Source organism: Pituophis catenifer, unplaced genomic scaffold (genome assembly GCF_029215685.1).
Source record: "Pituophis catenifer annectens isolate HBS135680 unplaced genomic scaffold, rPitCat1.0.hap2 SCAF_3, whole genome shotgun sequence".
Lineage (NCBI taxonomy): Eukaryota > Metazoa > Chordata > Lepidosauria > Squamata > Colubridae > Pituophis > Pituophis catenifer.
The window spans coordinates 28,407,022-28,434,138 of NW_027256883.1; the positions used below are offsets into that span (position 1 = coordinate 28,407,022).

The following is a 27,117-nucleotide window of genomic DNA, read 5'->3' on the forward strand; positions in this document are numbered from 1 at the left end:
GTTTGTTGCATTACAGCAAACATAGTGTTATTCGATCTTCCCATAAATATTTGTCAATATTTCTGTCAGCCCTTCCAGGTAAACCATGACTAGGAAACATGACTAGATGAAGCAATTGTACTTTATTGAAAGGCTACATTAACAGAATCTTGAAAGCCTGCAAGTACAAATTTTCCACCACCACTTTTAAATGCTTGATCCACTAGGGAGAGTCCTTCTCAGTTTCTTTATCTGACTGTTAAGAGATCCTAGGCAGCATCTCTTGCCCAAGTTTTGCAAGGCCATCCACACATTATGTTACAATTTCACAATATCATAAATTCACTCCATGCTTGAGGACATGTCTTTGCGTAGGAAAACAAGTAAAAACTAATTGTGAACCAGGTGTCCAAGTTTATTAAGTGTCCAGATATGCAATATTGTACATAGGGTTACAATGTTTATCATAGAAAAATGGGGCACTGTTAAAATGACAAAAGCCAAATTAAAATGAATTCTGCAGTGTTGTTTTTAATGGTATTGTCTGTTGCAGATGGCATGTTACATCTGGACATGTCGGGAAGAATGAATGGTTATGGTTATACCACTTGTTACTTTTAGGCAATGTCTGGATTATGTGAAATGCATATTTTGACAGATTTTTGAGTGCTCATGAAACAAAACAAAGTTACTTTGCACTTCAAAATTCATGAATTTTGTTCATTTTTTTTCTAGCAAAGCACTAATGTAGACGTGGTTCGCTTTCCATGTGTAGTTTACATCAATGAAGTGCGTGTGATTCCTCCAGGAATAAGAGCTCACTCTAACTTACCTGAAAGTAGAGCTTATGGGTAAGCAAAAAAATGATATAAGAGATTGTCCAGCACTGTTTTCTATGTCATTTTTAACATGCAGAGTGCTTTGTGATGTTCTCTTATTTTTATGAGAAGATATGTTAACTTCTGTAAAATGGGATATTGAATCACAGAGTGAAAGTATATGCCTAAATTAGCAAAAGACCTGAACCTGAGATTTCCTGGGTCCATCCAGCATTATATAATGGAATATACTTCAGCTTTAAGAAACCAAAAATATAAAATAACTTTGAAAAGGATTTGTGTTTTAATTGAGACAAGAAATATAGCTCTTATAATTTTTCAATTTTGAATAAGTAATGGCAGGATGTATGAAATGCTGATGAAAAAGTAAAAGAATTGCTGAGAAAATAATCTTTTGAGCTGGATTTGCCAGCCATAGTTTGGAGTCAGTTCTGGCTAATATCAATTCTTGTTTGCCCAATTCAGATATTGCAAATCATGACTCAAGATAGAAGAAGAAGAGGAAGCAATAGATGTTTGTTTCTGAGATCTTGCTTACACTTGTTTCAAAAGCAGTTTCCACTAGTTGGAAAAGGAGATCATTGACAGTTGCATTGAGTACTTGATTTATTTAATTTATATGCTGGCCATCTCATTGTCAAGCGATTCAATGTAAAGTACATTGCAAAGACAACATTTTAATACTTCAGGATTTTATGTGGACATACATGTATTCTAGATTAGCCAAAAAGTTAGTGAAGTACCTGAGATTAAAGAATATCACACATTAAAGAGATTAAAGTATCACACATTGCCAAATGTCATAGAAATTGTTGTATGGAAAGAAAAAAAAAACCATTTTTTATTCTACAATTCATGGATTTTATTAGATTTTATTACAAGCTTTAATTCAAAAATAAAAATATTGGTAGTTTTATCTATATTATATATATATATATATGAATGCTCATTCTGCTCATAAGAATATTTGAGAAAAGTATGGACCATATTTTACAAAATATATGAAATATATGAAATAAGAGCTTAATAATGTAAATATTGACTATTTTTAACAGTTGGGAACTCTTTATCTTCCTCCAGATCGATTAGCAGTCTTTTAAGGCTTGCCTTGCTCATTAACCAGATTTTGATTAAAGATGATATTTTTTTCACTTTGACTCTGTTCCCAGTGAGACATCTCCTCATACATTTCAGTTAGACCTGTTTTTCAACAATGTCAGCAAACCAAGTGCACCTGTATTTGACAGGCTAGGAAGGTAAGTACTAAAAACATTCCTTCATTGAATATACTGAATATACTTTACCAGAAACTATAAAATTATGGAATATAAAAAACAAACTTGTCACTTCTTTCTTGAGAAGGGATTCTGATAACACATACTTACCATTTCCTGTAACCATTATTTTTTGTGGTCTTCTCAGCTGTCACATTGCCAAATTCTGTCCAACTGTACTATTGCATAACATTAAACAAGCAATCCTTGGGATACAGTCTACGGAAAATGAATAAAATGCAGGTAGAGAGTTCCTCTATTCTGCCACTTAATGCAAAGTTGTATAGTTGTCAGCCTAATTCTAAAAGGATAGGTTGTAAGAAGGTCCTATTGTAAGATTAGCTAGTAAGAGAAGATGTTGAAGAAAAATATGCATGTTTATTACCTAATATCTAATTTTCTTCTGCTTAATAGCCTGGAATATGATGAAAACTCTTCAATTATTTTCAGGCCCAATGCAAAGGTAATTACTATGTAAATTGTGATGCTGTCCCTCTCGTTAGTTAATATCATAATTTTTAAAAAACCTTTTGGGCAGAGGTAATCTTCAGAGACTGGATTACTTTCAGTGTATTCCATCAAAGTCTTCTCAAAGTTGGTTCAATGGATGCTGAAGGATTACTAAGTATATATATACACACACAAATATATACATATCTACATAAATGTGTTTGTTTACACAATGCCTTAGATCTTATGAGTTGAGATTTTGTTTTGCATTTTTTGGATATGGGAGTCGTCAGAGATATAACTGGGGAGTGGTTTGTTGCAATTGGTTACCAAATTGAAAACTTTAGGAAACACTGTGTGTAATGATGATTTGTGATTTCTCTGTACTTTATGGCATTGTTGAATGTCATTATATTACAATCATTCAGAAGAGAAACAAATATATTTCCCCAAATTTCATTCTTTGTCATAGCATTGTATGATACTTAGTTTAACAGACAGATGTTCCTAGCAAAAATGGGCTTCATGTTTTTAGGTAGATCCTCGTAATTAGAGCTGAAAACATTTGAAATAAAAAGCATATGTTTCAGAACTGCTGTAGAATTTGGATATGTATGATTTTTCAAAGCTGAAGTTCTGGTTTAACAAGCAATACACATAAAATAGAACTGATGAAATTAATACTGTTAATTCAAATGTAGCAAGTCATATTTTAAATTCTGTGTTTTATTTTAAATAATGCAGGTAAACACTGATGGCTTAGTTTTAAGAGGCTGGTATAATTGCTTGACACTGGCAATATATGGCTCTGTTGATAGAGTGGTTGGCCACGATAGAGACTCTCCTCCACCACCACCACCACCTCCTCCACCTCCTCAGCAACAACAAGCTTTGAAAAGAACTCCAAAATTAGGTGAGCAATTCTGTTCTAGTTTTTAACTCTTCAAAAAGGTTTTGGTTAGAAAAGCAAATCTTTCATACCAATCAAGCGTATTTTTCTAAACATTTGTGTTTTTCAGTACTACTTGCAGTGGAATTCATTCTGTAAGTTCATGAGTATGAGTATCAGTACAGCACATGCCTCAGATTTTTTCCGAATAATTTTCTTCCCAATTTAAACCCTTAAGGGTGGTGGTGGTGTTACCAGACACAGAGTTTTATTTTTTTATCAATTTAAATTTCATTTCTCCTATCCCACTCTCGGCAGTCCATTTCCGCTGCTTTGAAAACTGAAGGGAATTGCAAAAACAGTTTGGCCTTTGTTTATCATGCAGTACGATTTAAAAAATACATAATTTTTCTTTGGTGCAAACATCTTTTACAGCTGATGGAGAGAAAGAGGAACAGTTCAATGGCAGCCCTCCCCGGCCTCAACCTAGAGGACCAAGAACTCCACCTGGCCCCCCTCCTCCTGATGATGATGAAGATGAACCAATGCCTGTATCAGGTAGTCAAGAGGAAATTCTGTTCTCATTATTGTCATATCTGAGAGGAAAAGCTTTGCATCTTTCTAAAATAACTTCACTAATACATGTTTTGATGTCTAAATTAGAGAACCAAATATACAATGCATCCTACTATTGGGTTAAGAATTTTCCTTCCCACATACGGTACTTTAGAGTACATGGTTCCATGTTTAATAAAGAATTGACATTCATTTTTTTAAAATCGTCACATCCCCACATCCACATTATGTAAAACTGAATCTGGTGGTACAGTATCTGATGGGTCAATAGTATATTTTAACGTAACTTTAAATCATATATCTTTGTTACTTAACTTTCATTATAAGTAACTTTTCAGTATTGAAACCTCAAGCATTCAATTTGTTTTCCTGCTATTAATGTCATTATTTTCAGTTGCTGGAGAAAAAGATGACGATGTTGATCACAGAGAAGATTATTTTGAGCCCATTTCTCCAGATCGGACTTCCATTCATCAAGAAGGTCCATATTCTGATGAGGCAGAAGTGGAAGAAGAACAAGCAGAAGAAATGGATGATGATGAAGAAGGTGTGGATGTTGAGGAGGAAGAGGATGAGGAAGAGGATGATGATGGTCAAACAGTAGATAGCATTCAGGATGATGAAGAGGACGACGATGAGGATGAAGATGAGGATGACGATGAGGATGAGGAAGAAGAGGAAGAAGGTGATGAAGAGGAAGAAGGTGAAGGTAGGCAAATACAACCAACTAGGTTCATGCATATATACATTATGTTGTCCTTGCTTGATAAGCATTGACTCGCAGATACATATCTGGTTTGACCCTGTTCTTGAAACAATGTTAGCAGTGTATGAAAATTCTGTTTTGCGTAGTCTATGATGGCCAACCTAGAGGACCAAGAACCCCACCTGGCCTCCCTTCACGTGATGGAGAAGAAGAAGATGAGCCAATGCCTGTATCAGGTAGCCAGGAAGAAATTCTGTTTTTATTATTGTCACATCCGAGAAGAAAAGCTTTGCATCTTTCTAAAATAACTTCACTAATGTATATTTTGATGTCTAAATTAGGGAACCAAATACATGATGCACAAAAATATATTTGGTTTAACAGAGTTTTGCATACTGCAATGCATACAACTGAATCTTTGCTTGATGTTAATAGTTAATCATTGATTTACCTGCAAGCTGAAAGTATGGTATTTAAGAACCAATTTTGAAAACACATTATTTTAGGAAAGAAGATTTAACTCTTAATTTTTGGAAAAGGATGAAAAAAAATGTATTCATTTTTACAAGAGAGGCTGCCAACATTTGTAAGTGAAAAGGGAATAATTGGGTATATAATCAGATCAATACTTTGCAATAATTCAGTCATTTATGTGAGCTGTTGATGAGCCCCAAATTAGTGTTTTCTTTGAAAGTATATTTGATTTTTCCAAAGCTTAAATTGCAGTATTTATTTGCTGTTCTGATATCCTTCTTCACTCCATCCGGTAGTGAGTGCTTTAGTTAGTGTCATTCTTAGGACTAATCAGTCATTGTTCTGACATTTACTAATGAGATGTTCTCAGATTAGCAACATTTCTGCATTCTTTTTAAATACATATTTTCTCATATGTTATATTTTCTTTTCCTGTCCTGTTAAAGATACAGTAGGAACCAAAAAACTCTAAACATAGGCATTCCATCTGAACAAGGGCCAGAAAGTAAAGGAGCTGTTCATTGTGCCTTAGTAACCTTTTCAGTGTGGCTGCAATAAAGATTGTTTGCAATCTTTGGGAGGGCTGTTGGGATTGTAGGCCAGTATATTCAAATATTTTTTGCAAAGACACTTGGAATTTGTCTCTACATATTGTATATTTGAGCATCTGTGTTCTATTTTGAATTAGTTGCATCAGCTTTTGTAAGCATGAGAAACCATTGCTAGCCAAAGTATTTCTCTTTATTTTCTCTTTGAATACTTGAAGCCTGATCTTGGTCTTGTTTACTTGGCAGTCATTTATTTTTTGGTACACTCACCTTTTTAGAGGTCCATATGATTGAAACTTACATAAACTTTTGGAATAAAAAACAAAAGAATCTTAGATGTGGGAAGATTATTAGATAGCATTTTATAGCCTTCTGTTCTTAATGTGTGCTTTGATTAATAATACATTATTTATTGCTTCGATGGGGCACTATTGCTTCGGTGCACTTAGAAGGACACACATACAAAGTGGGAGCCAATATGTTATTTTATCTAATCAACAGTTAAAACATAAGTTTTATAGTATGTTTTTTCACAATGATATTTTAAATATTTGTTTCAGGAGATGATGGTTATGAACAGATTTCAAGTGATGAAGATGGAATTGCTGACTTGGAACGAGAGACGTTTAAATACCCAAGTTTTGACATTGAATATACTGCTGAAGATTTGGCCAGAGTGCCACCTGTAACCTACGATCCTTTTGATAGGGAGCTTGGACCTCTTCTATATTTCAGTTGCTCCTATAAGACCACTTTTGAGATGGAAGTTGCCAAGATGAGAGATCAAGATCTAGAGAAGGAAAACAATGGGGCAGTAGAGAGTTCTGTTAAATTGACTGAGCTCCTTGAATTATATCAGGAGGAGAGAGGTGCAAAGTGGGTCACAGCTTTGGAAGAAATACCCAGTTTAGTAGTCAAAGGACTAAGTTACTTGCAATTAAAGGATACAAGCCAGGATTACCTAAGCCAGTTGGTTGACTGGACAATGCAGTCTTTAAATCTTCAAGTAGCCCTGAGACAACCGATTGCTTTGAATGTCCGTCAGCTGAAAGCTGGGACAAAGCTTGTCTCTTCGCTGGCAGAATGTGGAACTCGAGGAATAGAAGCCCTCTTGCAAGGGGGAGTAATTGATTCTTTATTTGAGTTGCTCTTTGCAGATCATGTGTCCTCTTCCCTTAAACTGAATGCTTTCAAAGCTTTGGATAGTGTTATTAGCATGACTGAAGGAATGGAGGTTTTTTTGAGGAGTAGTTTAGAGGCCAGTGAAAAAAGTGGCTATCAGAGACTGTTGGAACTTATTCTCCTGGATCAGACTGTAAGGGTAGTCACTGCAGGTTCTGCCATTTTACAGAAATGTCACTTCTATGAGATTCTGTCTGAGGTAAAGAAAATTGGTGACCAGCTAGCAGAAAATTCTCCACCCCTTCCAAATCATTCTGAGTCTGAGCAGGATCCAGATGCTGGACCTGAAAGAGGCAACCAGGAATATGATAATGATGTAGATGCTCCAATGGATATGGACAATATTTTGGAGTCCTCCCCTATGAATGAAGGAGAAATTGAAAAACTCATTAACATTTTAGATGAAATTTTGCATTTGATGGAGACAGCCCCACACACCATGGTCCAACCACCTGTGAAATCTTTTCCAACAACAGCACGTATTACAGGGCCTCCAGAAAGGGATGATCCTTTTCCAGTTCTGTTCAGGTATGTATATTTTTTATTTGGGTAGATGGCTTTAGTTATGTGTATTCTGGTTTTTCTAGTTGGTACCTTCAAGATATGTTCATCAGACTTCCACTGTTACTCCATAGCATATTTAAAAGCCAAAACCTGGGCTAATTGGAGTTGAAACTTGACCCAGGTTGGGAATTTCTGTTTACATGTTCCAGAGGATCGCCAAATTCCTTCCCTCCCAATTTTTAATATGTCCTGATAATGCATGTCCATTATTGAATGAAGATTGTTGATTTAACAGGAAATATTTTAATTTCTTTACTACTTTCATTTCCATTTCTTTGTCTCTTCTCATTTTCCTTAACAAGTCAGCTCACTTTCCCCATTTAAATTAAAAAAAGATTTGAGTTACTCAAATGTTTACTTAGAATTGAAGACTATAGGTAATTCACAAGTTCTTAATACTTGCCAAGCAATGTGCTATTCTGAGTTCTTCATGATTTTAAAGAGAAGATTGTGCATAATCTACTCCCTGAATATCCTACAGTATTTCCAATTTGTAGTCCTTGAAAATTGTAGTAATCTCCTTGTTACCATGGTGGTGCTTTCTGCTTATGTTGATAAAAATAGTAATAATTAGCCATCTGCTTCATTAATTTAAGTTTGTAGGAACATTTGATGTCATCTGATTTGCAAAATCGTTAATTAACTTTTAACAAATAGTCTTGATTTCTTGGATTGAATGAATATATAGCAATCAGTAAAAAATTGAAATAATGTTTTTATGTTTTGTAATGCAACAATATAAAACAGGTATAGATCTATTGAAATTAAATTCAGGCTCAGATGAATATCATGATGTGGCTGCTGCTGTTATCCATTCAGTTGTGTCTGACTCTTGGCAATTCTAAGGGTCAAATCTCTCCTAATCTTCCGAGCTTGCACTACTTCTTTTGAGCTGTTCTATGGCTCTTGCTGGTGTCACCTTTGATGGTGTCCAGCCACCGTGTTCTCTGACGCCCTGCTTTCCTTTTACCTCTAACTCTACCAAACATAATTACTTTCTCCAGTGATGGATATCAATTTTGCTTTTAATATTGGTGATATTAATTAATGTGATATTAATTAATCCCACTTTGTATTTGTGGGATTTATTTTCTATCCCAAACCACAAGGATGCCTTGTGTAATACAAATATAGAATTGTACGATGTTGCAGTTTAGCTATCTTATGGGAAAATGTAGTGGATAGATGTTATTTCTTAATATTATTTATCCTTTTCATTTCTTCAGGTATCTTCACAACCACAGTTTTTTGGAGTCTGTCACTTTGCTGTTGTCCAATCCAATAACAAATGTGCATCCTGGAGTGCTTCAGTCTGTCAGAGATATTTTGAGGTTTTTAGCACAGTCGCAGAAAGGTCTCCTTTTTTTCCTTTCTGAATACGAAGCCACCAATTTGCTGGTTCGAGCATTTTGTCAGTTTTCGGATCCCGATCAAGAAGAAAGCCTGCAAACAGATGGAGCAGGCGATGAAGCATTTCCCTTATGGCTTCTTCATTCGACCCAGACGCTGCAGTGCATTTCAGAACTCTTCAGCCATTTCCAGCGTTGCACAGCCACTGATGAAACTGACCATTCAGATCTCCTGGGAACACTTCATAATCTTTACTTGATAACTTTTAACCCAGTAGGAAGAGCTGCTGTTGCCCATGTCTTCAGCCTTGAGAAGAATCTCCAGAGCCTTATTACTTTAATGGAGTTCTATTCCAAAGAAGCATTAGGGTAAAGATTTATTATTAGATTTATATCTGTAATGGGCGGGCTCACAATATTCTGTCTTTGTTTTGTGCAGCTCAAGAAAATGTACACAATGCTGCTGCTTTCTACTTGTTCCACAGATGCAGTCTTGTGAGGTGGGTTGGGTGGAGAGTATGACTGGCCTCATCACTAAATGTTGTAATACATTAAGTGATATCTCTGAGGGCTCCTGTACAGATAGTCTTCAAGTTACGGCCATTCATTCAGTGACCATTCGAAGTTGTGATGGCACTGAATAAAGGGACTTAAGACTGGTCCTCAAGAGTTCCGGTCATTGCAGTACTCCTGCGGTCATGTGAACTAAATTTAGGCACTTGGCAAACAGTTTGCACTTAAACTGATTGCAGTGTCCCATGGTCACGTAATCGCCATTTATGAGTCTCCCTCCAGGCTTCCCTCAAGTAAAGTCAATGGGGAAGGCATTAGGAAAGAAAACAAGTCGTTTGGGTAAGTCTCCCCCCACTCCCTGACTTTCTTTGCTCGTATGCACTATGCTGTCATTTTGCCCTTCTCTTGCATGCATGCTGTACCCTGTTTTCCCGCATCTTTGTGCTTCTACACACCCTGCACCTTTCCCCCAATCTTCCTTCGCTTGAGCCATACTGCAACATCCTCCTCCCCCAACTCATGTACAGCCTGCACTACCTACTCCCCCCCCCTCCCTCCCAATGCTCTTTACCTGGAACGACTCCTGCTTTCTTCCTAATAACCAGGGGTGAAATGCTAGCAGTTCAGACTGGTTCTCCTAAACCGGTAGTAAAAAATGCTACCGGTTCAGGTGAACCATATTTCCAACAATCAGCTGGGTGACAATCAGTTATGATGTGCAATTTATATTAGCTAGAATTGTCGGATTTCCTGCTTTCTAGCTAACCTGAATCATGTGGCACAGCGCCCCCCCCCTGCTGTTCTACTTACCTTTGCAGACTCAGAAGGCTTCAAAATGTTCCTTTTTTAGCACTGTGCGGATGTGCCTCAGGCGTGCCTGCATGCACTCAGTAACAGACTCACAGAACCAGTAGCAGATTTCAAAGGATTTCACTGCTGCTAATGACCCTGTGCATCTGGAGTTGTGACATCAACCAGGATTGCCTGGAATGTAGTCATTAAGCAGGGCAGTCATATGATATGGTTTATAACCACATTGCTTAGTGACGGCAATTTTGATTCCAATTGTAGTGGCGCGAGACCTGTCTGTAACAGGATCGATAGAAACTGTCAACTCAGTTCAGAACAATACTGTTTTTTTATTAATTAATTTTTATTCTAAAGATGATTGCTTACTTCTATGTACTATTCTCTGTACTGTAATACGTTTTAAAAGTAGAAGGATTATGAAAGAATAGGATGGCTTGGTAAAATCTCTTTCAATTTTAATGATAACTGTATTGGTCTCCTGTGTTTAATATAAATGGAATTCTGTGCTGGGCAGGTGAGAATCCTCTCGCACAGTTGCCTTTCCTTCTGAGTTCTATGTGCCCACTAAATCTCTGGAGGGTGAGAAGCCAGTGATGGAAACTGAATCTCTGGATTTTATGCTTAGTATGAAGACTAAAACATGAAATGAAGTAATACGAAGCAAATTAGTAAGTTGTAGGTTTTTGTTTTAAACAGTGATTCCAAATCAAAAAAGTCAGTTGCCTACAATTATGCTTGCATCCTTATCCTACTGGTGATACAGTCTTCAAGTGATGTGCAGATGCTTGAGCTGTACTCAGCACCCCTGCTGAAGCTTTGCAAAGCGGATGAAAATAATACCAAATTACAAGGTACACTGTTTGTTATTGTTAGACAATGTTTTAAATGATGTAGGAGAAATATTTCTGATATGAAGTGGGCTGGTGTTACATTCCCAAACAGTATTGGGATTTTTGTTCCTTGAATAGTTATCACTTGCCGTTTCCCAACATCATCAATTTGATTTGTCTTAATATCAAAAGTGCTGCCCAAAGCATTGTGTAAGTCTGCTACTGAGTGGAAAAGGCAATCCTGATAGATACCTCTAATTTCTTTCATGCATGAAGTGTACTTCCAGGCATTTTTTTTTCTTTAAAGTTACTGTCCAGTTTCCGTAGCTGCTTAGGGTATTTAGGTTGGTGGTTGATACAATTTATGTGCTTCATATTTCATTGGTGGAAAGATGCTTTTGAATACAATATGAATAAGATGTCTCAAAGTTGTATGGAATAGTTTTTCCTTCTGCTGTGAAATTCATCTAGGTAGAAAAAACAATATTTCTGTTTTATTATTTTGTTCTAAAACTTTACATATCAAGTATAGGGAAGACATCTGTTGGGAGTAAACTGGGAGTGTGTACCAACAGTCCTGTCTGTCAGAGAAAAGTTCCAATCTTTTAAATGCAAACTGGCTGAACGAGATGTTTAAATGTATACAGTCTGGTCCTTCTGATACGTACTACCTCAGAACAACAATGACTTGTTGTCAGGCAGAATGAGAATCTTGGGGAAGGAGGATATGATTTCAGTGATAAAGGAGATATTTTCAAATTTGGGATTCAGTCCTTGGGTGATGTTAAATTTAAATTTATCGACAAAGAAATAAAGAGAAAGTGGAAGCAGTATGCTCTGTCCCATATTTGGGTAGACCAGTTTGCCCTGATAGACCGGTCTCATTGGAAAAACACTCTTTCTTGGGTGGTGGAACCAATGTGCTCTAGTCCTAAAACTATCAGGGAGACAGAGGGCTTTTGTTGTGGATCATTCAATGTTTAGAGTTTGTGATGAAAAAAAAAAGATCTTCCTGGTGTGAAGGTAATGGATGTTATCTGTAATCTAGATAAATTATAAATAGTGCTCAGAAAGAAGTGTATAATCCATGTTGATATCTATGATATCGGGGAATATAAGCAGGTAATCTTGGAAGTTACATTTGGGCTGCTAGGTAGTGAAGTTCACAGCTTCCAAGGCTATGCTTAGAAATAGCATCTGATTCATATGCAAGCAATGCTCAAGGCCTCAGTGCATAGTCCTTCGGAGAAAGCAAGAAAAATGTGTCTTTGCCAGCCTTTTGATATGGACAAATCAGGAAGCAAATCTCACAAGAGATGCTGTCTCACCAATCTTAGAGTAAGATGGCTTTCTTCTTCCACCAGATTAACCGGCCTTTACTTATGATAAATAAGCCAAACATTTCTTTAATGGTATTCTTTATATGTTCCTTTGTACTTTGCCCAGGCTTTATGGGAGAACATCTGACATCCCTTTCTATCTTTTTGTTCCCTTTGGGCTTGGAGGGTTTGTTTTCTTTGCAACTGTTGTTCTTTTGTCTGGTGCTGTTTTTTTGTGCTCTTTTTTCCCAAATGATTTTAACAACTGTAGACTGTCCAGAGTTGGGAGTTGGGCGGCGTATACTTTTACTATATTAGTCTTTATTTGACCATATTTTTTTAAAATCATCATCATCATCATCATCATCATCATCATCATCTTAAATAAGGAGTTGTAAGGAAAAGTAGTGAGGAATATTCAAACTGAATTATAAAATTCTATAAAAGTTTCTTAGACTTTTGGTTAAAAATGAGTACCGTGTTCCTAGTGTGTGTATGTCACAAAGTATGTCCCCATTGTTAAGATTCAATCAGTTTTAGAACCAAAAGGCCGACCGCTCCAATTGTTTTCACATTTTCTTGAATGCCTCATGTAACATTCATCAAATGATCTTGTTTGTTTTTAGAACTTAATAAATGGCTGGAGCCATTGAAAACAATCCGATTTGAAATTAATTGTATTCCAAATCTCATTGAATATATTAAACAGGTCAGTAAAATAAATATGTAAAAGCATATGGGGGAATGTGTTTTTACTGTACTGTGTAACAAACTTTGTAGTTTTTACATGGTTTACATTGCCATCCTTGGGCAGCGAGATGAATGGCATATAAATTTAATAAATAAAAAGTAAAAATAAATATAACCTTAGAATAGCAAACTGCTCATCTTTTTGAACAAATGTATTTTGAAGTTAATTGTAGTTCAGATTTTGTTGAAAATGGACATGCTGATCAATTAAAATGTTTTGGGAAGGGGAAAAAATTGGATTGGCAATGCTGTGTTTGCTGTTTACTTTGGATTGCTAGATTGGTCTCTCATTTCAACCCTGAGCTACAAATATTCTCCTTTATGGGATCTAGATTGGTCCTCCCACTCTAGCCCTCTTTATTCTATTTACAGTTTTACTTAAATATTCATGAAACAATAAATACATGCTAACATTTAGTTTGGTATCTAAATATTCTAAATATTGGAATGGTGACCTTACAGAACACATACCAATTGTTCTCTTTTAAAAACAAAGCTGGATATATTGCACAATAAGGAAGGACCAAATCTTGAACCAAATCCATTGCTAGACTGCTGAAGAGTTACATAAGTCAGGCTTTCCGTTTCCCTGTGCTTTCTATATAAGTGAACTTCAAGTCCTAAATCTACACTATTAGTCAACATGGGGAACTGTGGCTTTTGCGTAATTGTTTTTGTTACATACAGTAATTAAATGGATCTCTCCATAGTTTGTGCAGAAGCAGTGTTTGCCTGTTAAATCAGATATATCTGATATACTGAATATTTTGAATATTTTTTTAATCATCTACTTTTTTACTTTAAAGAACATTGACAGCTTGATGACTCAGGAAGGAGTTGGTCTTCCTACAGCACTTCGTGTCTTGTGTCATATTGCATGTCCACCACCACCTGTTGAAGGTACAATCTTTAACCTCTTAGTTCTCATTCAGTAGAACGTATTGTATTAAATCACACAAGCATCGTAAAATATATTGTTCTCTGCATACCGATCATATAAACTCTGGAGTAATTCTCAGTTCCTTTTATTGAGTGAAAAAAGTACGTCAAAATATTTACCTTTGGTCACCAACAAAATCACTGCATCCAATTTCTATTAATTATAAAGTCGAAAATAAAATATAAAGACTTTTTTTCTTTTTATTTCTATCATTCATAAAGGTCAGCAGAAGGACCTTAAATGGAACCTTGCAGTTATTCAGCTCTTCTCTTCTGAAGGAATGGACACTTTTATCAGAGTTCTGCAAAAACTAAACAGCATCCTTATTCAACCCTGGAGACTCCATGTCAACATGGGAACAACTCTTCACAGAGTCACTACAATCTCCATGGCCCGATGTACTCTCACACTTTTGAAGACCATGTTAACTGAATTGCTACGGGGAGGATCCTTTGAATTTAAAGATATGCGTGTTCCTTCAGCACTTATTTCTTTACACATGCTTTTATGTTCTATAACCCTCTCTGGGCGTTTGGACAGTGATGAACAGAAAATCCAGAATGATATTGTTGATATCTTGTTGACTTTCACCCAGGGTGTTAATGAGAAGTTAACTATCTCCGAAGAAACTCTAGCCAATAATACTTGGTCACTAATGCTCAAAGAGGTTCTTACTTCTGTTCTAAGAATCCCAGAAGGATTTTTCTCTGGCCTTATATTGCTTTCAGAACTACTGCCTCTTCCTCTGCCTATGCAGACCACTCAGGTATATAAAAACTACCAAATGATTTAAAAAAATCAGTTAATCTGAAAGTTGAGGAATTATGAAACATATTTATGAATTTTGTTTTTATTAATATAGTTGTATTGTATACACACAGAGCTTGGTTTTATTTAGAAACCCTGAACAAAATATAGACTGGAGAATCAAAAAAAATATAGGATCAGGTACCACAGGGATATTTGTATTGAGCACTCAGATGTGTAAAATTGTTTCCAGTTATGTGCCTTTATAGGGATGTTTTGTGAGAATAATTTTGAATATGAATTCCAATTGACATACTCTACGTGGCGATTTTTCTTGGAACTCCTCACTCCATTCATATACATTTTCTATAAAGTTCCAGAGTGAAAATTAACACAGCATGTTGCAAATGTATGATTATTGTGCATTTCAAAGGATTTTTTTGTTTTTCATAGGTTATTGAACCACATGACCTATCAGTAGCTCTGAATACTAGAAAACTTTGGAGCATGCATCTTCATGTCCAGGCAAAATTACTGCAAGAAATAGTACGATCCTTTTCTGGCTCCACTTGCCAACCTATTCAGCATATGCTAAGGCGCATTTGTGTACAGTTGTGTGATTTAGCCTCACCAACAGCTCTCCTCATTATGAGAACTGTCTTAGATCTACTTGTAGAAGATCTGCAGAGGTACATTTCAATATTTTGTTTAATATGGCCAATTATTGTTTAATAATTTGTCTAATGATTTGTCCAAAGTAGAAAAGTCGATCTCATTGGTCACAGTTTTGTCTGCCCACAATTGAATGTAGACTTAAAAGGTCCTGTTTGGGTTATGTTCTCTTTTCCTGTCTTTTTCGATACTTAGTCATTTGCTTTGGACCAAAGATTTGTTTTTTTGTTTTTTTTGAAAAGGCAATTTAATTTTCTTTGTTTTTTCTTGAGGACATTTTGCTTCTCATCCAATAAGCTTCTTCCAGAAGAAGCTTTTTGGATGAGAAGAAGCATCTTTGGAACAACCAAGACCTGGATGACTGAGAATCTCCATAAGCAATTGCTTTGAACCTTACACCTTCTGTTGCTTCAGTCATGTGATTGTCCAGCCAAACATTCTGTAGCACCAATTTGTATTGTGGGGTGGAGGGCAAGAAGAAGTTTTGATCTTTGAATAGTGTGTCAAGTGTTAGGGAGCTACACACCAAAAAGTATTTCGTTTTGGTTCATTTCATTTCAATCCTAGAACAAGAAAAAGTTAGTGGACTAATATAAAGTGAGTGAAACAAGAAAAAAAAACCCCTCCAAAATTTAATTCTATTTCCTGAACATTTGCTTGTCATTAAAGTCACTTAAACACCACTAATAGTATTATTTTCAGTGTTATTAGTAATCCCAGTAACTTTTCAAGTACAGTAGAACCTCTGGTCATGACCATAATTCTTTCCATAACTTTGGTCGCAAACCGATTTGGTTGTGACCCAAACCTAATTTTGGAAAGTTGATGCTTACAAAAAAAAAAAAAAATGGCACGGAAGGGGAAATCGCCTGCGAAATTTTTTTTTGAATTTTTTGGTCGGAACCCGATTTGGCCATGGTCAGAAGCATTTGTGACCAGAGGTTCTACTGTAGGTGGCAGTTTGACAGTTGTGCAAGAATGAACATTGTGTGTGTGTGTGTGAATGAATGGGAATATTCAAACTTGCATGTTTGTTTTTATTTGCATTTCTACTTAATGTGCTATCATCCTAATAAAGAAATTTCTCACCATTTCAGCAACCCAGAAGATAAGGAGAAACAATACACTGGTCAGACCACCCGCTTGCTTGCTTTATTTGATGCTCTGGCTTCCCACAAAGCTTGTAAATTGGCTGTTTTGCACCTGATTAATGGAGCTGCTAAAGGCGATGAAAAATACACTGAGGTTTTCCTGGAACTTTTGTCTTTGATGCAAACTGCAGGGGAAAACATAATTCATCAGCAGTGTGCAGAATACTTAGCTTCTATTTTACAGTCCTTCTGTGACCAGGTATTTAAATGGAAAATCTAAAGAAGAACATGCTCTCAAAATCCCCAATGTGCCCACTAACCCTAAAGGAGTTACCTATTAGTCAATTTATTATTGTGAGCAGTAAATCTGCTTTCTGTGCCAAAAACATTACTACTGTAGGGAGTTTCAGGTATCCTTTGTAATATGTCGTGTTGGTCTGTTATTCAAAAAAGAGAAAATCTTTGAGGCATTCTCCCTGAACCAAGGTACATTCTAAATTAGCTCTTTGAGTCCCAGCTAGGCTTACATTGCCATAATTATAAAATATGCCCCTGCCTTTCAGTAATGCATTGTGTGTGTGTGTTTTTTTTAACAGGATATCGCCCTGATCTTGCCCAGTTCCTCCGAAAGCATTCTTTCTGAATTGGAGCAGCTTTCCAATTCATTGCCAGGCAAGGAACTCATGGCTTCCATCTGTGACTGCCTGATAGAAACAGTTATTAATGCTGAAAGCAGCTATACCTGCTTGCTGACTTGTATCAGGACAATGATGTTCCTTACAGAGCACAATTATGGATTCTATCATCTGAAAAGGTATAATTTCCCCATTTCAAATGTTTCTAAAAGTACCTGTAAATTTTGTGCAATTCCCATTCATTTTCAGTGGAGATTAGTCCTGTCAGTTCAACACCAAAAGAAAACGTTACAGTGAAAATCAGCACCTGAAAAATCAGCTTCCTAAAGCGAGCTTCGTATCTTTCAATGCTGTTTATGTCCAGTTTCTTACAATTAAAATGTAAGACGAATATTCCAGTAAAATTCCTCACTGAAATTCTGAACGTTGATCTTGGAAGAGCATGATATAGAAATTCTGTCCCAGAGGTGATAATTGGGACTATAAAACGTAGTTGACCGCATGTGCTTTGTTCAGTGATGTCATCCCATTTGCATCAGTTTGCAGATTTATAAAGAGAATAAAGTATTCTGTGTCCTGCTGTCTTCTTTTCTCCCATGCATTGGGGCCATGGTGGTGGATGAACCCATTTGTAATAGTTAATATGGAAAGATTGTGGGTTGGCTTCAATGATTTCATGCTTCATGTGGGTATTCCATTACTGGAGGCTTTCAAGAAGAGACTGGACAGCCACTTGTCTGGAATTGTATAGGGCAGTGTTTCTCAACCTTGGTAGCTTGAAGATGGGTGGACTTTAACTCCCAGAACTCCCAGCCAGCAGCGCTGGCTGGGGGATTCTGGGAGTTGAAGTCCACCCATCTTCAAGCTTCCAAGGTTGAGAAATACTGGTATAGGGTCTCCTGCATGAGCCAGGGATTGTACTAGAAGACCTCCAAAGTCCCTTCCAACTCTGTCATTTTTATTTTTGCTGGTGTTTGGTTTCAATATTATATTAAATGAAATGAGATAAGAATATTACTCAATAATAAGAATTGCAGCCAGTCTTTTAGAGAGTATTGATAGACACGGTTTTGGCTATCAGTTGCTATGGCAATTATTTTAGAAGAGACCTCCTCTTGTGCAAATGAAGGAATAAGAATTGCCTCATGAATGACAGATTCTGTTTATCAGTTCTGCAATTAAAATGATTTTTGTGTGTATTTTAGGTATTGTAACTGGCTGACTAATCTAAAAGCATTGTAGCAGCCTGAGAGTTTTGCTGCACCTAAGAATATTAAGTGTAATGAAATTACTTCGCATTTATCTAGCAATACTCATTTATGAAGACATGAACTAACTGCTTTTTAGTCTCTTGATCACTTATGAACTACATTAAATTCAGTAGTTGTTTCTTTTTTGAAACAACTTAGTTCTCTGGCAAAACATTGTGGTGCTCTGCAAACAGTACTGAAGAGAATAGTGAGCAGCTTCAGTAAAGACACAGGAGAACTGGCCTCTTCCTTTCTGGATTTCCTGAGACAGATACTAAATTCTGATCCTTTGGTAAGTAAATACAAGCTTACATTTTACAGCGAAAAATGTACTGTAATTTAGCAAAATATCTTTGAAGTAGACTACTATGCTATCTAAATAGTTAAGATGCTTTCTAAACAAAGTATCCACATAGTTTGTTAGTATTGATTTTAAGGTTATTTCATTGAAGAAGTTTTACATCTTGCTTTTCTGTTGCTAAAATACGGAAGGCGCATCTAATTTTTAAAAAAATCTAAAATTCCATCAAAGCAAGAAATAATAAAACATAAAATGATAGGAATTTCAGATGGTTTTAATAAGGGAATGTGTTCAGGCTTTTGGGTAGGGTAGTTGAAGCCCCTCTTGAGTAGTGTTTGCATGTTTTTGTTGTTGTTTAGTTTTGCCATCTTTTTATTCATTTGCCTTTATGTTACTGTATTGTTTATGGTTCAATTGTTATTTTTTTTTACTTTGTGAATCACCCAGAGTTGCTTAATAAATAAATTTATTCATCAAGTAATTCAGATTTCAGTTCTCAGAATGTTGAAAGTGCTACCCATAATTATGATTATAGAGAAATAAAAAGTTCTAAGAACAATTATGTATGATCACAGTGTCAACGATTAACATGGTTTTGTGAAATAGCTTCATATGGTGGATCTACAAGTATAAAAAGCATTTTGCAAAATCTGTTTGATGTGCATCCTGTAAGCATGTTTCCACAGGGCTATTGAAAAGGAAAGACATCTCATTGATCTATTTAGTATTGAAAGGAAGTTTGTCTTAAAGGAAAGAATGAGTGTATACTTTTTTTAAAAAATATATTTTTTATTAAATTTACCAAAGTGAATTTACCATTCCCCCATTTCCCCACTATTTTCAATTTACAAATGAAAATAGTGGGAAAATGGGGGAATGGTAAAAGGAGGAGAGAGAAGTGTAGGATAAAGGGGTCTGACTCTTTTCAGAGCAGTAAGATAGAAATAATACGACTATAGCTTCAGCTTTTTACTTTTGCATGCTTAATATATATCTTAGCCATTTCTGTAACAAATCAGTGCATACAAACAAGTGTACCCAAAGCTATGTATTACAGCTGTCATAAAGATTCTTATCTTTGTTTAGCTTGAAGATTATGTTGAATGTTTGTTTATTTTATGTGTCCTCCATTGGCAACATTATGTTGCATATAACATGGCTTTTTATACATTTTGCAGTACTTTTTCACTTAGATACTTTTTCATGTTCTTCAGGGATCTTGTGGGGATGATGGGAGTCTTGTGGAAATAGATGGAAATCATCCCACCAGAACACTGGGTCTTAGCACTGCAGAATTAAAATATCAGTTGCAGACCAAAGAAGAAACTCCTGAAAACCTGCTCCTTGAACTGGAGAAACTGGTTTTGGTAATGTATCTTTCACTAATATATATATATATTTAATATAAGTGAAAACCTATACAGTAGTAATATTGGATATAGGCAGTCCTTGACGTACGACCACAATTGAGCCCAAAATTTATGTTGTTGAGCGAGACATTTGTTAAGTGAGTTTTGTCCCATTTTGTGACCTTTTTTGCCACCGTTGTTAAGTGAATCATGGCAGTTATTAAGTTAGTTACATGACCGTGAAGTGAATCTGGTTTGACTTTGCTTGTCAGAAAGTCGCAAAAGGTGACCACATGATCCCAGGACACTGCAATCTTCATAAATGTGAGTCAGCTGCAAACTGTCTGAATTTTGATCACATGACTATGGAGATGCTACAATGGTCGTGAAGTGTGAAAAATGATCATAAGTCACTTTTTTCAGTGATGTAACTGAATGGTCACTAAATCACCTGTTGTAATTCGAGGACTGCCTGTATTGTGTATGCATTATTCGGATTGAATAGTTACTGTTGCGAATGAGAGAAATATAAGATTAATCTTATCACATTTTTGGATGATAATACAGCCATCCTGATTTTCTTGATCATGGTTGCCATCCTGCATTCATTTAGCTTTTCACAGAGTTCTCTGCCTGCATCTATCAGTCTTCATGATTATTTGGTCTTGTTGTCTACACATCTTCTTGATCTTACATAACCTGCCAACAGCCTTTTGTACACTATATCAGATAAAATGGCTTCTACAGTACACAAATTTTTAATAAACCCGTTCACCTTTAAAATGTCACCTTTTGTTGCATTATGTTAATACAATTGCTTCTTATAATTGTATTGTTTTGTAGTGCATCATCTCTAATGGGAATCCAAAATAAATATATTCTGGTGAAATGTCCTCTCTGTGTATCTTGTTAACTGTCCAGAATGCTAGATTTTATATGATTGACGACTGTAGAGTTTCTTATCTAGGAGTGTTCTAAGGAAGAAGAGAACCTGGAAGCATTACTGGATAATGTTGTTGGACTTAGGCAGATGTTGGAATCTGCTGGAGAGGCTTGTCCTCTAAGTGATCAAGATGTGGAACCAATTTTGCCTGCTCCAGAATCTCTCCAACATCTATTTAATAATAGGTAAAATAACAAAAAGACATTTGCATGGACAAGAGAACTATAATATTTGGAATTTGTATATTTGGATCACATTTGAATAAATCAGTTTATTTTCAAGGGGATTGTGGTACACAATAGAAATTCTTCAGTAATTGTATAATTATTATTACTATATTTATTATACTAAATTATTAATTCCCTATCTCTGTAAAACATGGAGTTCAGCCTTTTCCTTCTTTCTGTTAATTTTCTTCCAGAATTGCATATCAAACAAGTGTATTTTTATTTCTAGTGTTCTATCTGTTCCTTTTACTTTTTAACTTAAATTTTTTTAATATTATACCATGTACTGAAGGTAAGAAAAAATTGGCAGGTAAAATGATGTGATATAGTTTTAAAATGATAAAACAGCTAATAGTTGCAACTGAATGAGAAAATGGCAAGAGTTTGTGTTTCAGGTAAGAACAGATCTTCATAAAGTTTTAATAGTGTGGGCTACAAAAAGATTTTTGGCAGGGTAATTAGAATTTGGGTTTAGGACAAGGTTTAGTAAATATGTAGTTTGAGGAAAGAGATGAAAAGTTTTAATGTATTTATTAGTGTCAACTCAACAAATATTGACCAATAATGAAAGCTGTGTTTTACCTTGCAGGACTATGTACATCTTGGCAGATGTGATGGATGACCAATTGAAGTCTATGTGGTTCTCACCATTCCAGGCTGAAGAAATTGAAACTGACCTTGACATGGTAAATAATTAAAAAGTAATTCTTGGATAATTACTTGGGCTCTGAGAGTACTACAATATTGCATTCAAACTTCTATGTTAAGCTTGTTAGCACTTGGGGTTATCTAATATAATTTTATATTCTATTTCTATTTTTCATATCAACATCCTCTCCCCCATCTTGAATTATATATGTCAGCATCTTTTTGGAAAATCCCTTTGGTCTGAAAAACAATTTACCAGATGCCATAGAAACCTCCTTTGACTACAATATATGCAATTTTTTTAGTACATGTGACCTTTTTTTCTACTTTTGACCCTAGACGTAGTATTTTACATATTTGATCACTGGGGACAGAGCTGATACTAACAGCTGATTCCAGTATTACTTTGCAAAATCTCTTCGATTTGATAAAGCTGACTAGGAGGGACTTATCTATACAGATTTGCTACAATTTGTGACTTTATTAAATTTGAAGTCCTATGCCTCTCAGTTGATACTGTTGTTTCTACATTCTTGTGGTCAGTGATCAGGTTTGAAAATCTGCCCAGTCAGTGCCAGATCTGAATGGTACATTCTACAGAGTGTTTTGAATTTGAAATGCCTTTATTTTAATAAATGAAGCAAATGAAAAGATTTTATTTTAAAGAATGCCTTTAATACACATTCCTCAACCTTTTAACTAATAATTCTGGAGGGATTATATCTGTAGATAATTTTCACCTAATCTGCATGTTATTATAGTATAGTTTCTAAAGGAATAGTCTGATCAGGAGATTTGGATTCACATTGCTAGTCTCGTAAGTCTTCTTCCTCTTCTATTTTGTAGTGTAGAATATTTTCCATTCTATTTATATTGAGTATTAGTATGTTACTCATGGATTTACAAAATGGAATATTTTTTCATTCTTGTAGGTGAAAGTTGACTTAATTGAACTGTCAGAAAAAGGATGTAGTGACTTTGATCTGCAAGCAGAGTTGGAGAGGTCATTTGTTACAGAGCCTTCATCTCCTGGTCGGACCAAAACCACAAAAGGCTTTAAACTTGGCAAACACAAGCATGAGACATTTATAACTTCTAGGTAACCAGTGGTCTTGATTTTGCACATTTTTTGTGTGCCTTCAAGTCATTATTGACTCATGGCAACTGTCTGGCAGATTTCTTGACAAGATTTCAGAAGTGGTTTGTCATTGCCTACTTCCTAGGATTGAGGGAGAATGACTGGCCCAAGATCACTCAGTTGGCTTCATTCCTAAAAGGCAGGACTAGAACTCACGGTCTCCTGGTTTCTAGCCCGATGCTTTTAATCAGTACACCAAACTGGCTCTACATGTACAGGTAGATTCCACTTTAGGGTCAATCCTAAAGATGGATTTGTATTACTTCACTACACAAATTGTAATTTTGTGAGCATGATATAATGAGATTAGCTGAACTGTGGTCATAAATTATTCAGCCCATTGTTTGCATTGTTGCAGCAAACCTCTCATAAGCCTAATAATTTATGTGACTTATGTTAAATCATTCAAATTCCATGTATTTTATATCCCATGATTTAGAAAAATTAAACCCTGAAACTTCAAGTTTTGTAGTTTGGTAAACAAATCAAAACAAGCAAAAAAGTAAGCGTTGCTGAAAATGATGCAACTAACCAATGTGGGTGAGCTTCAGTCTGGATTATTTTGTCACAAAGAAGGTACAGTGGACTCCAATGGAAGAAGCATTTCTCTTTCTAAGATGTTAACAGATATATGTGCTAGAATGAAATAAGGATATACCAGATTGTTGAGAGAAGGGAAGACTCTTTAAACCCCTTTAAGACTTAAATCTGAGATTTGGTAAATTCTATAGAGTATATCAATGAATTATAGTAATACTATTTGTACTTAACTGACATGACAATGCTTGCTTGAACTAGCAATGTCAACGTAGTTCAATTTTTTTTTTTTTTTTAAATTTGATTTATATGCCGCCCTTCTCCGGAGACTCAGGGCGGCTTACAATGCGTTAAGCAATAGCCTTCATTCTTTTGTATATTTTATACAAAGTCAGCTTATTGCCCCCACAAACTGGGTCCTCATTTCACCTACCTTAGAAAGGATGGAAGGCTGAGTCAACCTTGAGCCTTGGAGAGATTCGAACCAGCAGAAATTGCAGGCAGCTGTGTTAATAACAGGGTGCACTAAACCCCTGTACTATTCAGAAAAGTGACTACAAAAAAAAAGAAAAGAAAAATTCTGTGTGATTTTAGCTGGCTTGCAAAGAATTTGTAAAAATTCTCCTCCTCTTTTGCATCTCTATAGTGGAAAGTCGGAGTACATTGAACCTGCCAAGAGGGCTCATATTGTACCTCCCCCTAGAGGAAGAGGCAGGGGAGCATTTGGCCAAGGCATCCGCCCCCATGACATTTTCCGTCAGAGGAAACAGAATACCAGCAGGCCGCCCTCTATGCATGTTGATGACTTTGTAGCTGCAGAGAGCAAAGAGGTGGTTCCACCAGATGGGATCCCCCCTCCCAAGAGGCCACCTAAAGTTTCACAGAAAATTTCTTCCCGTGGTGGCTTCTCAGGGAACCGTGGAGGGCGGGGAGCCTTTCACAGCCAAAACAGATTCTTCACACCACCTGCTTCGAAAGGTAAGTTATATGGCTCACTTGAACTTGAAAACTTTGAGCTCTTAGAAAGGCAAGTTGACAGTCAGTTATCTCACATACTCCTTAAAATAGGAGTCTCCAACCTTGGCAACTTTAAGCCTGGCGGACTTCAGCTCGCAAAATTCTGGGAATTTTGGGAGTTGAAATCTGCCAGGCTTAAAGTTGTCAAGGTTGGAGACCCCTGCCTTAAAGTGAACTTCATTGTCATGCTGCTATATTATTTATTTTTGCAAGTAAAAAGTAGCCGAATCTACAGGTTTTTTTCCCCCACATTCTTTCTCCTGTCCTCTTTGTTACTATTCCTATTTAAAAATGAGTAAAATTTATATATAATTTTATAAGTAATTCATTTAGGCGAGGTGGGTGCTGTTGAAGTTTGCAAACAGATGAAGTCTTGCAAAATAAATCAGAGTTTAACACTTCTCACTTCCTGCACTGTTGTATTACCTTTGTCATTAAAAAAAAACAAAAAACCATGGTGTTAAACTGAAATGTTGTTAAATCCAAATTAAAATAAGAGCAATATGCGTTTGGCTTAAATTGCACTTTTCATTTAGGAAATTACAGTCGCCGTGAAGGAGCCAGAGGATCAAGCTGGAGTGCCCAAAGCTCCCCCCGAGGAACTTACAGTGAAAGTCGAGGTGGACAGAGCAATTTCAACAGAGGCCCTCTTCCTCCTCTGAGGCCTTTAAGTTCTGCGGGTAAGGGATTGTTTTCCTCCATAGTATAATTAATTCATTTATACATTTTGTATCTAATTGTTCTTTGCATGGAGCTCTCAATATGCCTTACAAAACAAGAGTGAAATCACAAAACCACCATTGAATGTGAAATTGAGAAGTGAATACCAGATGAAAGTTTTGTTCAGAATAATAGAAAGCAAGCACACATAATTGCTTGGTAGTCAAACAGTTTCCCTGAGATAGTTGCTAATCATCACAGGAAATAGAAGGCATGCCTTGCTAAAGGCTTTTAACTTATCCGCACCACAACTTGTATGTTTACCTATTAATTGTTAACATACATAGCTTTAAATCGATTAAAGTGTGAGTTGGAGATATGTATTAGACCAGTGATTGCGTGGCACCAGGTGCGGAAAAGGGAGCACTTCGCATGCACGCGCTCGTCAAGGCAGCGACCAGGAAGAGGAGCTGCCCCAGGGCACATGCACATGCCCGAAAATGAACTTCTGGTTTCTGGCGCACACATGCGTGCTGGTCAGCAAGTCTTCTGGTTACTGCTGCGCATGCCCCAATCAGCTGGCTGGCATGCATGCTCATGTCAGAAAACAGAAGATCAGCTCTTCTGGCACTGCCGCACGCACAAAGCCCAGCTGATTGTCACATGCACACCAGAAACCCGGAAGAGGAACGGGTGCCACCACGCGTGCCAGGCACCATGGCTCCGTATGCCACTTCGAGCACGCGTGCCATAGGTTCGTCCTCTCGGTATTAGACAATATCAGAATTAGCAAATCTTTTTCAGCCTTAGTTGTTCTCACAGTTTACACATTTTCAGTCAGTTATTTATTCTTGGTAGCAAGTTTCGGTTTTAGCCGCACTAAATTCCAATCTTAATACATTTTTTTTTCTGCCTGTTATATATCATCTTAACTCTTTAAACTGTATTCTAAGAAGCTTTAATTTGACCATTTGAAGTGGCTTCAGTAAGATGATTATAATGCATACATTGCAGATCCTACTAGAAGTGCATAGGTATGTTGCCAATAACCTTTTCATTTGTTTAAGGCTACCGGCCAAGCCCCCGTGATCGGGCATCCAGAGGTCGTGGCGGAATTACACCATCTTGGGCAAGTACCAACAGCAGTGGTAGTGGTGGTTCAAGAGGAAAGTTTGTTAGCGGAAGCAGTGGAAGAGGACGTCACGTTCGTTCCTTTACTCGATAAATGGATCTCTGAGAACATTCTGACTCGGAACATTTCAAGATGATGGTGAAATACTTAAAATATATTCGAGGACCAACGCTAGACCTTCTGGTACCTGAGGGCAGCAAGATATTATTTTTTTTAGGGATTCAATTTTGTTTCATACAAGACCTGAGATTTCAATAAAACTGTCTTTTTTGTGTGTGTAATATTTGCCTGTGTTTGGGGCATGATATGATGCGCCAGAAATAAAGGTGTTTTTTTTTTCAGTAGGTTTGCGATGTGGCTTTCACCTAAGATACCATTGAGACAGTCTGCTAAGTAATGAATGAAGAACACCTTTTGGCTCTCTGAGATAGCAGAATCCGTCAAGCCCTTTCCAAAAGCCCCAGCTGTTGCCTTTATTTGATCAGCTTCTAAAGCTACCATTCATCAAGCAACTCTGGATGTTGCAAGATCATTTTTAGGGGAAGCCATTTCAGAAGAAAGATATATTATAGAAAGTTTAGGCAACTTGTAAATGCCACATGCCCTGTCTTTTTTTGTAAAAAATCAGCGCTTCCCAGGTATATGTTGATGGCCCAAAGACCCTGGGGAAGAGGGTATATCTGAAGTGATATTATAGCTGCTGCTTTTGACAAAATAAAGTTACGTTACAGTGGTTCACTGAGTATTGGAACCTACAATTAGGATTCCTGATGTTGGG

At 36.4% G+C, this 27,117-nt stretch overlaps 1 protein-coding gene across 1 annotated transcript in view; it reads left to right on the plus strand.

Annotated features, from left to right (window-relative positions):
- VIRMA (vir like m6A methyltransferase associated) overlaps window positions 1-26,620 on the plus strand; it is a 29,257-nt gene extending 2,637 nt beyond the window's left edge. Inside the window, exons 2-24 of the mRNA XM_070940448.1 lie at window positions 715-830; window positions 1,988-2,074; window positions 2,507-2,555; window positions 3,287-3,455; window positions 3,867-3,989; window positions 4,402-4,716; window positions 6,296-7,445; window positions 8,708-9,199; window positions 10,850-11,004; window positions 12,929-13,011; window positions 13,859-13,952; window positions 14,214-14,758; window positions 15,193-15,428; window positions 16,509-16,761; window positions 17,099-17,316; window positions 18,547-18,679; window positions 19,903-20,055; window positions 21,005-21,165; window positions 21,797-21,893; window positions 22,788-22,954; window positions 24,177-24,508; window positions 25,084-25,227; window positions 26,275-26,620. Coding sequence (XP_070796549.1) covers window positions 715-830; window positions 1,988-2,074; window positions 2,507-2,555; window positions 3,287-3,455; window positions 3,867-3,989; window positions 4,402-4,716; window positions 6,296-7,445; window positions 8,708-9,199; window positions 10,850-11,004; window positions 12,929-13,011; window positions 13,859-13,952; window positions 14,214-14,758; window positions 15,193-15,428; window positions 16,509-16,761; window positions 17,099-17,316; window positions 18,547-18,679; window positions 19,903-20,055; window positions 21,005-21,165; window positions 21,797-21,893; window positions 22,788-22,954; window positions 24,177-24,508; window positions 25,084-25,227; window positions 26,275-26,432 — 5,430 coding nt within the window. The 3' untranslated portion in view covers window positions 26,433-26,620. The remainder of the gene's footprint in view (window positions 1-714; window positions 831-1,987; window positions 2,075-2,506; window positions 2,556-3,286; window positions 3,456-3,866; window positions 3,990-4,401; window positions 4,717-6,295; window positions 7,446-8,707; window positions 9,200-10,849; window positions 11,005-12,928; window positions 13,012-13,858; window positions 13,953-14,213; window positions 14,759-15,192; window positions 15,429-16,508; window positions 16,762-17,098; window positions 17,317-18,546; window positions 18,680-19,902; window positions 20,056-21,004; window positions 21,166-21,796; window positions 21,894-22,787; window positions 22,955-24,176; window positions 24,509-25,083; window positions 25,228-26,274) is intronic.
- The last annotated feature ends 497 nt before the right edge of the window (window positions 26,621-27,117 follow it).